The sequence below is a fragment of the Sander vitreus genome, chromosome 7, assembly GCF_031162955.1.
Source record: "Sander vitreus isolate 19-12246 chromosome 7, sanVit1, whole genome shotgun sequence".
In the NCBI taxonomy this organism is placed as follows: Eukaryota; Metazoa; Chordata; class Actinopteri; order Perciformes; family Percidae; genus Sander; species Sander vitreus.
Window position 1 is genome coordinate 7,264,433 of NC_135861.1, and position 12,322 is coordinate 7,276,754.

General features: G+C 40.4%; 1 protein-coding gene across 3 annotated transcripts in view; it reads right to left on the reverse strand.

Moving 5' to 3' along the window:
* Positions 1-1,104: 1,104 nt before the first annotated feature.
* Positions 1,105-12,322, reverse strand: part of LOC144520572 (vitamin D3 receptor A) — a 74,151-nt gene continuing 62,933 nt past the window's right edge. For all 3 annotated transcript variants that reach the window (XM_078254362.1, XM_078254363.1, XM_078254361.1), the window contains exons 4-9: positions 11,600-11,784; positions 8,071-8,170; positions 6,780-6,957; positions 4,705-4,856; positions 3,394-3,510; positions 1,105-1,823 (exon numbers count right to left, since the gene is read on the reverse strand). In XM_078254362.1, coding sequence (XP_078110488.1) covers positions 1,570-1,823; positions 3,394-3,510; positions 4,705-4,856; positions 6,780-6,957; positions 8,071-8,170; positions 11,600-11,784 — 986 coding nt within the window. In that variant the 3' untranslated portion in view covers positions 1,105-1,569. The remainder of the gene's footprint in view (positions 1,824-3,393; positions 3,511-4,704; positions 4,857-6,779; positions 6,958-8,070; positions 8,171-11,599; positions 11,785-12,322) is intronic.

A 12,322-nucleotide genomic window follows, 5' to 3' on the forward strand; every position in this document is an offset into this window, starting at 1 on the left:
CTTCTGTCCAACTATCTAGCTCGAACTGTCTTAGCAGCAATCTAACCAGCCGAACAAATATTTTTGGATAACCACTATCCAGGAAACATGATGTAGTGTTTGCGTGTGTCTGTCTACAAACTTCACAGGTCCAAAAAAAAACGACGACATCCAACAGAGAAGTGCTTCCCTGCACTAATCCCTCGGTCAGAGCCTGTACACACCCCCTTGTGGTTCATCAATATTCTCATATACTGTACACACATCACAAAAATAGAAGGACTCCTCACACACTTCTCAGCGCTTTCTTGTGTGTGTCTACAATTGTCTTTTGAAAGACGTACGCACAAACACACACACACACACACACACACACACACACACACACACACACACACACACACACACACACACACACACACAACTGAGAAGGGGCCTTCAAATCCTCTACTTTATACACTCGCAATTGCTTGCTTCCTTGGAAGTAACCATGTTTCGCTCTCTATATATATATATATATATATATATATATATATATATATATATATATATATATATATATATATATTCTTTTTTTTTCATATATATCAGCTTATACGTATCATTTATATTTATATAGCATTATACATACATTCTTGTTTTTGTGAAATTCCCTTTGTCTTGTGAACAGGGAATTCTATCCGTAGCATATCCCTCCATCTATCCAACCTCCTTTACTCATTCCTCCAAATGGCACCTCTCTTCTCACCGTTCCTATACTGAAACATTCCTACTGATACTTCCTTTCTTCGCTTCAGCTGACCATCTGAAACCTACAGATACACAGGGCTAAGCAGACCATCTTAACCAAGTATTTTTAAATGCTGACTATGTTGACATTTAATATATTTGGATGCCTTTGCTGTCAACAAACTGTAAATCAACAATAGTTTATAGCTATCTAACACGAGTGTAGTAACATTGCTAGCAATGTGTCTGTACCTCACAAGTGCCAGCATTGGTTAAACGATGTAAATCTGTGTATCTATTTCTGTCCGTCATCGCGGTGATGTGAACAATGTTATGAGGATGATGGTAGAAGGGATGCGACATTCACATCCATCAAGATGTCTTCACTGTAAGAAAGAAGAAGAAATTCTTCTTGATGAGAAAAGGCAATCTTCCTTTTGTAGTTTCTAAATTTGGAGAGGATCAAGATGTCCGTCTGTTCCAGATGTCTACGAGTCAGGATATCTGCCTGACGTAATGACATTTAATGCGGTGCTGTGTTTGCAAATCCAGAGGTTAAAATATTATCTGGTTTTCCAGGTGCTGCAGAAATCTAGAGCATATTAAGATGTCTTAAAATCTATAAATTCAGAGGTCCAGGCATCTGAGCCTTGCTGCTTGAGGTCAGGAGGATGGACAGATGTTAAAGGGGTTGAAGGTTACTGTCTACCTATCTGATGATCCATCTTTCTCCCTCACGTCCAGGTATAATCAGGGCTGGGGTTCTCTTGGGGAAAAGGCGGTAAGGGTTGGTTGGTCGTCCTATGTGTCCTGTGATGTGTGATGAGTGTGTGTATGTATGCAAGCGTGCCTCCTTCTCTGCTATGACACCTCGCTGCCAAACACTTCCAGCACCAGCGGGGTGAGCTGCATGCTGTGCTCGGGCTGGAAGGAGAGTGAGCGGTACTGCTTGGAGTGCTCCTCGTTCAGGCTGCGCAGGTCGGCCAGCTTCTGGATCATCTTGGCGTAGAGGAGGCGTCCGCCTGGGTGGTTGACCTGGATGTAGGCCTGCAGTGTCTCCGACAGATGGTCCTGGAGCTGCTCGATGCGGCCGTGGTCTTGGACACCAGGACGATCTGCCATTGGGTAACGGAGAGGGCGCAGTGGAAGGAATGTGCGCATGCCCGTTATGAGGGAGATCAGAGAGCAGAGGAGGGAGGCAGGTGGAGAGAGGGAGGGGCACAGAGAGAAGGTAGAGGAGAGTAAGGTTTAGGTGGGGAGATGGATGGATGGAGGGAGAACATCAGTTGGTTGTTTTGTTGTAGTGGACTGTAATCATGGTCTATAGACATGTTTACATTGTTAATGTAGTTACTTCCTCCATAACATGCACTTTATTATCATATTGGCTGGCTACGGCAAATTAAACAGTATTTTAATGTACACTACACTTCCAGCACAAAATACATCACAACTACTTTGCACTTTCCTTTTTAGTTAGTTAACTAGTTATCATGCTCACAACATGTTCTTAATTTTAGCAAGTGTTTAACTCTGGCCTAAACTTTTGAACCCATATATTTACAGGCTTTTCACATAGTCTACACATACATTTTATTAGGCCTATGTATTGATATCTTTTATCTCACAGGGCATGCGCAATATCTTACATATCCTTGGTGTATGTAATGTATTTACTGTGTCTTTTGTGTACCACTGTTCTGTCTTGTGGCTAAGTATTGTTTTAAGTTACAATTTGATTGCAGCTGTGTGTAGGACTATTGCCCAAGCAAAACTTCCCCTTGGGAACAATAAAGTATATCTTATTCTATATTATACATATGTTGTTTTTTCAAGATAAGGTTACTCGGTTACTCAGAAATGACATCAGTTGGCATGAGCAAAACTTCCCCTTGGGAACAATAAAGTATATCTTATTCTATATTATACATATGTTGTTTTTTTCAAGATAAGGTTATTCGGTTACTCAGAAATGACATCAGTTGGCATGAGTGGTACATGCTCGAGAACAGTTTCTAGAACAGAAAAGAAATGTTGGCTTATTAATGGACAGCGGAGAGGGTCATTGTTCCAAGGGATATAAAACATTTTACCTTACTACTAAAAAATATACTGATTGTATAAAAGCAAATCCACCATTTTAGGGATTCCATCACTGCTCGTTTTTCCTTTCTCTTATGGGATGAATATATCTTTATTTATTTTTTCTATATGCGTTTACATTTTGAAAAAGGCCATGAACAGAAATTTGAATATCACATTCATTAAAACTCTTTAACTCACAATGGTGTTAAACATCGGAAACAGACTTTTGAAATGTTTTAGAGGGCAAATGAGTCATCTAGTCTTGAAATGGCCTTGCTCTTTGATGACCTCAATCAATGCTTATGTTCATTCGCTGTTGTCAACTTGTCACTAAAGGCGTACCAACATTAATTTCTGACGTTGTGTGGTAACTTCATGTTTTTTCATGCGTTACTGGCAGCATCAAAAACACACTAATTATTGGGGGAATTTTGTTCAGCAAGCAACACATACCCTGTCCTACACTGTTTGTACTTTCCTGACGTGGCGTTGTTAGTAAGCCAGTCAATCTACTAATAATCTCACTCTTAAAAAAATGCCTCTGCTGGGAATACACCTACACTGTGAACACTCAAATTAACACACAAACACAAGCAGTACCTGGGGAGAGCAGGCAGATGGCCATGAGCAGCACATGTTCCTCCTCGTGCAGGTTGAGTTTCTTCAAACCAACCTGGAACTTCACCAGCGGCTCTAACAGATCCAGAGAGTGACCAGCTATGGAGGACGACACAAACACAACGTTTATACTGAGTCCGCGGCAGGGACACATTATACTGTGCTTTTCTATCAATTTATAAATCAAAACACACTTTGTGCAGCAGTGTGCTTCAAAGTAGAATCATTACTCTCTATGTATCTGTCTATTTATACATTGCGGACAGAGATGGCCCTGCGTGTGTCAGTGAATAAGAACAGTGTGTGTGTTTCTGTTTGTGGCTGCTTTATTGCTTCCATGAAAATACCTGAAGTCAAAACCTCATAGTAATGTGCAAGTGTGCGAAAATAGGCAGTGTGTTGGTAAACCTTGAACCCTGCTTGTAAGGCTCCGTTATATAAGGTAAGAGAAAAAAGAAAAGAAAATCACAGCTGTGTCATCAGCTCCAACGATGGACACTTTTCTCTCTGTACTTGTGTGCACAGGCACGTTTTATCAATGCAGTGCTTGATGTTGCGGCCATCATGGAAACTTTCGGAGCATTGGGTACGCGAGGAAGAAGAGGAGTGTGTGTATTGAGAGGAATCAATAAGCAAGGTCTCTGTGTGTGCAGTCCAACACATGCTGCTTATGTACTGATTCTGCAGTTAAAGAGCACCTATTATACTCCTTTTCAGCATCATATTTGCAGTCTTGGGGTCTACTAGAATAGGTTTACTGTTACTGTTTGATGTTCAAAAAACACATGTTTCTCATACTGCTCATTGCTGCAGCTCCTTTGTCTGAAACACTCTGTTTGAGCTCTTGGCCCGCCTTCCCAAAAGGCCCGGTCAGCTGGCCCACTCTGTTGTGATTGGTCAACCAAATTCAAACAAGCCACCGGGTGGGCTGTGCTTGCTCAGGCAGCACCTATGGGCAGCACATGTGAAAAACTGGGCTGGCATTCTCAATAAGTGACACCACTAATTGAGGAATTTCAAACAGGAATGTGGGTGAGCCGTTTTTAAGCAGTTGAGAAAAAGTGCTGTCTGTGGGAGAGAAAGCACCATTTGGGGTGAAATGTGTTTTTGTTTTTTTTCACTTTATACATCTATTACATACACAAAAAAAAACTATATAACACACTAATAGATGGGAAAAATCCCCAAAAAGCATAATAGTTTAAAACACTTGAAACGGAGCACATGAAACGGAGCCCCTAATCCAGTTTCATTAGTCTCACTGTGGTACTATGACAGTGAGATGCAACCAACCCTTTGTAACGTCATTGATGCAGTATTTGAAGTCAGGTCCTCCGCAGCTCCAGGACATGTCCTCCAGACTGAACGACTGGTTTGAACGCAGCATGATGATCTCAATGGCACTCGACTTCAACAGAGCGATCTGGTCTTCTGCTGTCAGCTCTCTGGAACACACAGTCACAGATACTGTTACTATTATTACTATGGCTATTACTGTATAAATGTTGACAGTTGGACACAAGCTTCAACTTCTTTTTGTTTCTTCATTTTGCTTTTTAACTTCAACTTGTACTGTATCAACTTCTCAAAAAAATCTCTTATTCATTTTACTTTTTTAAATTTTTTAGGTAGACCAATAAATTGGCCCATATCAGTTTATCGCACATATGACTGGATTGTGTATACAGTAAATATAACAAGACATTGCAGTACAGAAATGCCAAAGATATATTTGAGGTAGTTTTGCAACAGTGTAACCATTACACTTTTTTTTTTTTCAACTGTAAAATCTTTTACTAAATATATTATACATTGGTCATCATATCCTTATCAAAAACAGGTTTTTATGTTTTTTGTTTATGTTAAAAATTATAAATGAGACGTTGGCCTCTGCAAGACAAAACTAAAAACATTTTCAACTCGAGCAAAAGATTTGTACATACTGTACTATCTGAACAGAAAAGCAGACAGAAACAGAGAAACATGACAGAAACAAATGTAGTTCCTGTAATTTTTCTCAGTTTCTATCACACAAATGGAGTCAGTGTGTGCCATTAGCTACCTACAGCAAATGTCCATTGGCAGTGTGGGGCAAATAAACACTGACTGAACACACCGTTTTGTTTCTTTTACGTAAACAAATTACAAAAGTTGCACCAGAGTTACTCCAGGGAAGAACTGAACAGACGGAATCACTGCAGTGTTTCAGTATATGAGGCATAGATAGAAAGTAGCTAAGTCAGTTTCAAACAGTACTGTATTTGCGGAGGACTAAGACCTGACTGAATAGAGAGTGACATTTTGACAATTCTTTTGAAAGAAAACTTGTTGATATTAAGGTCTGAATTTCCAACTCAAACACTGTTGAACGATACAATTCCCCTAGAATTTATTACCTGGCAAGGTAAGATGGAACCCACATTAAGCTGAACAGTTTCAAGAAGTGCTTTACAAACCTCACAAAAGGCCCGGTGATACCCTGAGCTTCAGGTGTCTAATTGGAGTTAATCTGGCGGTCCAGGATGATATTTTAGTTGAACAAAGAGATCCCAGACTCTCTTACATTCCCATAGGAAATCCCCTGAACTACACACACACGGCTGAGACTCAGCTCCACAACAAGGCAGGCAGTAGGAATAAATGTATGTAAAAATAAAGCCAGCAGCATGTAAACAATTACTGTTAGGTTTCCATTTATGATTCATAACATGCAAACACACACGCTTGCATTATGTATACCCATATGAGTCTTCTCTATTCTTTTTATTACGTGGTCTCTGTATGTGCATACATTTATAAACTTATCTTTCAGCTCAGCATGCATTCATTAAGCTACAGCCTGTTCCGGCGTATTCCTGGAAGAGCTTGTTTGTTTGTGATAATAACATCTCACTTTACCCAATGATGTCCTTCATACATGTGGGCAGCAAATCAATGTGCTCTGCATGTGGGTGGGGAGCTCATTCAGGCTGCTAACCTTCGTGTCTGTACGTGCTACTGGTTGGTTGGATGTAGCAGCATTTTACTAGTCAACAAATCATTACCAGAACTCCAATAAAGCAACAGATACCTGCAGGGGTAATAAAGTTTAATTTTCAACATAGCCAGAATGTGATTCATGGCACCTGAGGATAACAACATATATTGCATTAATATCAGAGCCCTACTGAGCCAATCAAAGATAACGGTCCTGAGATAACGCATTCACAAGAATGGGACGGACGGATAGACTACTCGAAAACATAAAGCCTCCAGCTAGCCGGCGCAGAGGCATAAAAAGACACTGTGTAGACAGCAATCTATGCTGCTACCCTGTAATGATACCTCACAATCTACCAGCAATCGTTGCAGTGTACATAGTTTTTTACCTGAAGCCTGGGATCATCTTGGCAAAGCCGATGACTTTCTGGATGCTGTAGGAGACCAGGTCCGCCAGGTGGGGCAGCATGGAAAGCTTTGTGTCCTCCTCACTAGAGTCTGGACTGCTAGCGCCATCCTGGTACATCATTAACAGGTTGCTGAAGTTCATCTTGGTGTCAACAGACTCTGTTTGAGGAGGGGATTAGGAGGCAAGGGGAGTACAGAGGAAGAAAGCAAAAAGAGGACAGGAGCAGGGTAAGGAAGTGATTTTATACACAGAAATATCAAATGCCAGTAAGAGGTTAAAACAAGGCAAGACACTGCTGTGAGAACACAGTGGCGCTGCAAAAGAAATTAAATAAACCCCATGCCATATTGAATACTGACTGCAGTTTGTATACTACTATGTGGAAACATATTTTAAAGAACATGTTTGATTTCTTCTACTTAATAATACTACATCAATAATACTTGATGAAACACAAAATACAAATAAACAAACAAAAAGCTGGCAATTTTTTTTTTCACACTCATATAGTGTGAGCAAGTAGTTTATTTCTTTATTGGCATTCCCATTAGCTTCTGCCTTGGGTCAACTAACTTTAAGGAAGCTACAGTTTTGAGGCTAAAATGATCAATATAAGAACAAGGAAAATCTACATCACAACAAAACTTAGATAAGCTAAAATATTCATACATAACATATAAAATGTGATTTGTTTGTATGAAAGGCAAATTAAAAGCCATTGTTTTGGTAACTACAGACCTTATCAGACATTTAAAGACCTGTGAATATGCCGTTATATCAACATCAAACAACATAAAATAAGAACAAAACCATTCCGTATTTTCAAATTGCACTAATAACTCCCCCATCCTGGCATTTTCGTGCAAACTAACACACTTAGATGGATATCTGACTGTAAACTATTTGATAGTGATGGATAGCAGGAACAAGGACAACATTGTAGAGATAAATACAAAAAAGTCTTCGTAATTAATAGAACATTAAACACAATAAATAGTATGTCATGAGATTAACAAATAGGCATACATTTGATATGTGCTAGTTTTTCCAGTGAGGAGCCTTGCTGGGTAAAAGAGTAGATGTACAACTGTAGATGAAAGATGGGCTTTCATTGGCTCACTAAAACTCAGTATGAAAGCAGAGGTAGACATTGGGCGCAGAGATGTTTCTATGCATTTTTAAATCAACAGAGCTCTTTACGACTGCCGTGTCTTGGGTTAAGTTAACCCTGAAGTATGAAAGCGAGCAAAGACAGGAGGAGAATGACTCACCAGGTGAGTGGTTGAATGAGTCAGAGGAAGCCTCAGACAAGGAATGAAGGGAGGCAGCTCTGCTGGCACTGCGCGTTACTGGGCCTTCACGCACTGGCGGCTGCAAATACACACAGAGAAACACAAATAATATATCGCTGTAATACATTCACAACTTAACCTTAGTGTTGCCTTCCTGTCGACCATGAAAATTTTGTTTTTTCTTGTCCCTTCTTAACATTTTTGTTGATTTTTTTCAGTCTTTTTTTTTTATTTTTTTTTTTACGATTTGGTGGATTCTTTTTTCAACGTTTTGGTCACTTTTTTTTTTGAAATATGCTTTTTCTGAAGTTTCTGTTGCTTTTTTCTGACGTTTTGTCACTTTTCCAACATTTTTGATATTTTCTTCCGGTGTTTTCGAAGTTTTTTATCGTTGTTTTGGTCGCTTTATTCAACATTTTTTTTACACTTTTCCCAAAGCATTTGTCTGTCTGTCGACATTTTCAGCGCTTACTTCAACAGCTCGATGGTGTTTTTTGCCCTCAACGGCTCCTTCCAGGCAGCGCTGCAACCGCTGCCTCCAAGGCACCCAACCATAACCATAACCATTGCCTAATTGACTTCAAGGCAGCGCTGCGACCGTTGACTTCAAGGCACCTAACCCTAACCTGGGGGCTTAAAACACTGATAAACACTTCAACATCCCTTATTTCGACGTCCCATATTTCTGATATACAAAAACATTGAAAACGGGTCAAATTTGACCCAGGGACAACATGAGGGTTAATGCAATGCTTATTAAGTATGCATCCACTTTATTAATCTTGACGAAAACAATTGTGAATTGCATTTTTTTTTAGACTGATTAGATTAGGTGATTGAGTGCTTCATCTGGTAAGGTTCACTCACACACAGTTTAAAGTGACACCCGTCCAGATGATGGTATTGCTGTCTGCACAGTGTGTGCTGGAATCACTTTTGCACTAATAAATCACAGACCAAAGGCAAAAGTGTTTTGAGACTATCTCAAACGTTCCATCCAATCTGCATCCTCCATCTCATTTACTCTGGACGACCCAATTGTTGTGGTTCGCAGAGAGAATGTCGTCTGAAAGTATCAAGCTCATGATATGGGAGGGAGAAAATATGACGCCGTAGTCGGGAGGAGAAATGCCTTTGGTGACTCGCGTTACGGGTGTTAAGTAAACTGAAAACACACACAGGCCATGGCAGCTGACATGCTGGTCTCAAGTAAACAGGACTGCGGTTACAGACTTTTCACAGCTATCTCAAGATCACAGGAGCGGCGCTGAAACCCATTACTTTCATACACAGTGTAGTCATTTTACACCGCTCATTAATAAATCTGGCTGTCACCACCTCCTCACATGTGTATGTTCCTCGTGTGGTTTGAAATGGTATGAAGACCTGAGAAGATAATTCAGGAGAGCACAGTACAAGTACACAAAAATGCAACAAAGATTAATCTTATACAGTGGTCGTTACATTAAAGGGTAACTACCATTTTTTTTCCAACCTGGACCCTATTTTCCTATGTTTTTGTGTCTAAGTGACTGATGGGAACAACAATCTTTGAAATTGGTCCAATATTAAGCAAGATTACTGCAGTCGGCAGCGGTGAAACGAGCTACAATGTAAGTTAATAGGGAAATTTTCCAGCTTGTATTTACCTTCACAAACACTTGCTCGTTTTGCCACTCAGATTAATATTCTAAGTGTCTGACAACATTATGGAAAGGATTTCTAAGGCGGTCGACCTTTCTGTTAAAGTAAGATCCTTTTTTTAAAACATAAAAACAGGTGATTTCAGTTGTTCTGGCTGATTAGACCTCTGCTAAGGTTGAAGGTAGGTCGGAGCTTTAATGGGAATTTATTCCGTCACAAATTTCATCTACCAATAAGAATGACAAAGGTGTCATTTGTCCTGTCCTAACAGGTGCAAAAAAAGCTAACAGGAGACACGGGAATATGTCAATCAATCAGTCTATACACACCCACACAGTCCTGGGAAGAGGTCCAATCAGCCAAATTAACTGAAAAACACCTGTGTGGGTGTCCAGGGCCTTTAAACACCAAGGCAAATTCCTTGTATGTGAAAACCTACTTGGTAACAAACTCCATTCTGATTCTGGTTTTGACCAAAGAAACCAAAATGTAGATGTGATTGCACCCTTGAGTATGCATTACGTAATTATCATTATACTTACAAATATACAATATATATACATACAATAGCCACTTGCCAACAAAATGCCATATGTAATCATATAAAAAAATATCAGGGCTCCTGGGTGGCTCACCTGGTGGAGCGGGCGCCCGTGTATAGAGGTTTACTCCTCGATGCAGCGGCCGCAGGTTCGTCTTCGACCTGCGGCCCTTTGCGGCATGTCATTCCCCCTCTCTCTTTGTATTGCTAAGCAACATTTAGCCAAAGAGGAAGGGGTTCGCAAGGCTGAACCAGCTGTTTTAAAATCCTGACACGTTTTGAATCCAGGAGTACTGCTGTCTACAGTAACAGGTCCAATGTATTCTTGTATACTGAAAATGCAAGCCGTTTCGCAAGTCTGTTTTCTTCTGACTTCGGCCTCAGGCTATCAACTTCACTGTGGCTAACAGCATTTAGGTCCTCTATTTAAGTCTCTTCCTATATTTAGTTGGATTGGACGTCCAGATTTACGGAACCACCAAACAAACAAATAACGTTAGCTCCAAGAGCTAAGCCTCAATGGTGCTGTCTTTGCATAAAGTTAAATGCTGGTGCATTAATTTAGAACTACAAACAAGACCGTATGTACTGTCTGGTTTTTCTTTTATTTTGTATTTTTTGGGCTTTTATGGCCTTTAATTGACAGGACAGCTTGAAGAAAGGAAAGGGGAGAGAGAGGGGGGACGACATGCAGCCAAGGGCCGCGGGTCGGATTTCAACTAGTGCCGCTGCCAAGGACTAGGAGCTAGACGTCGGCCCATGTACTGTCTGATTACTAAAAGTGAATCCAGCCAAACCAAATTGAGAATGTGGCCATGGTCTAAAGTAACTTAGTACAGTTACACGTTACTGTTGAAGATCAAACATAAAGAAGTAGCAGCCTTTCCTAGTGCTTTAGCTATAATTGTAGCCTACTTTAGCCAATTACGGTCATAAAAGAGAGAATGCCAAGGTCTGTAGTGTTATGGTGAACCAGAGCAGATGGGTCCATATACTATTATTACATCTTTTGTTGTTTGAACAGTTCTTTAGCATTTAACCTCTAAGGAATTTAGTTTCTATGGTGGCAGGCTGCTTACTTAGAAAATGCATATCCAGAACACAGCGTTGTATGCAGCTCGTGTTGAAAAAAGAAAACGTTGCTTCTCTATCAATTAGCTTTTTACTGGAACAGCGTTATGGCCTGATGCCGTGCATCAGCCAACCCTCCCTTCCGCTGCATGACATCATGACCTGCTCCACCCATATTTATGGTGGATAACATAGTGACTTTGGCTGCACGGATGATAATGTGAATGTGGTTTGGCTTTGTACTGGACTAACCCTGAAGCGGGAGAAGTCAGAATAGGAGGCATCGTAGGTTTTGTGGTGAGCTTCCACCAGACTGGAGATGATCCGGGCCTGCTCCTCATTCAGACGTGGCCTCATCGCCTCCCGGGCTGCCTCCTCCTCTTTCCTCTTCAATATCATGTCCTTCTTCCTCTGAACCTCCTCGTCTGTCAGGATGACTGCAATAGAGGATGGAATAGAAGATATATTAAAATATCTTGCAATGAACTGACAAAATGAAATCCCCAGCAAATACACATTCACAAACATGGATGTTGAAGCTGCCCAGATCAGTAAAGCTTAGCATTTTACACACCTTCCTACATTCATTTAACTGTTCCTACATCATAAATTAAATTCCTCATACTAATGGCTTGCATTCATGTCAACGCAAACATTGATAATATGTATTTTGGAAAGAGATATTTTGAAATTCACCAAAAGACAGAAAGCCACAAACAGGTCTTGTGATTTAATCAAGAGGTAACTCCATTAACACCCCAAGTATCACAAGGTGTAACTGATCTGGGCTCTTCTCATTGTGTCTAATCTAGTGAAAGTAAACACAGGCGCAGGTTTACAGACACACACACACACACACACACACACACACACACACACACACAGTGTAGTAGTGACACCACACTCTCTGTATCAATCTGCATCACAATGTTGTTACACACAGGACATTTTTTAATCAATCCAGGTACTTGAACA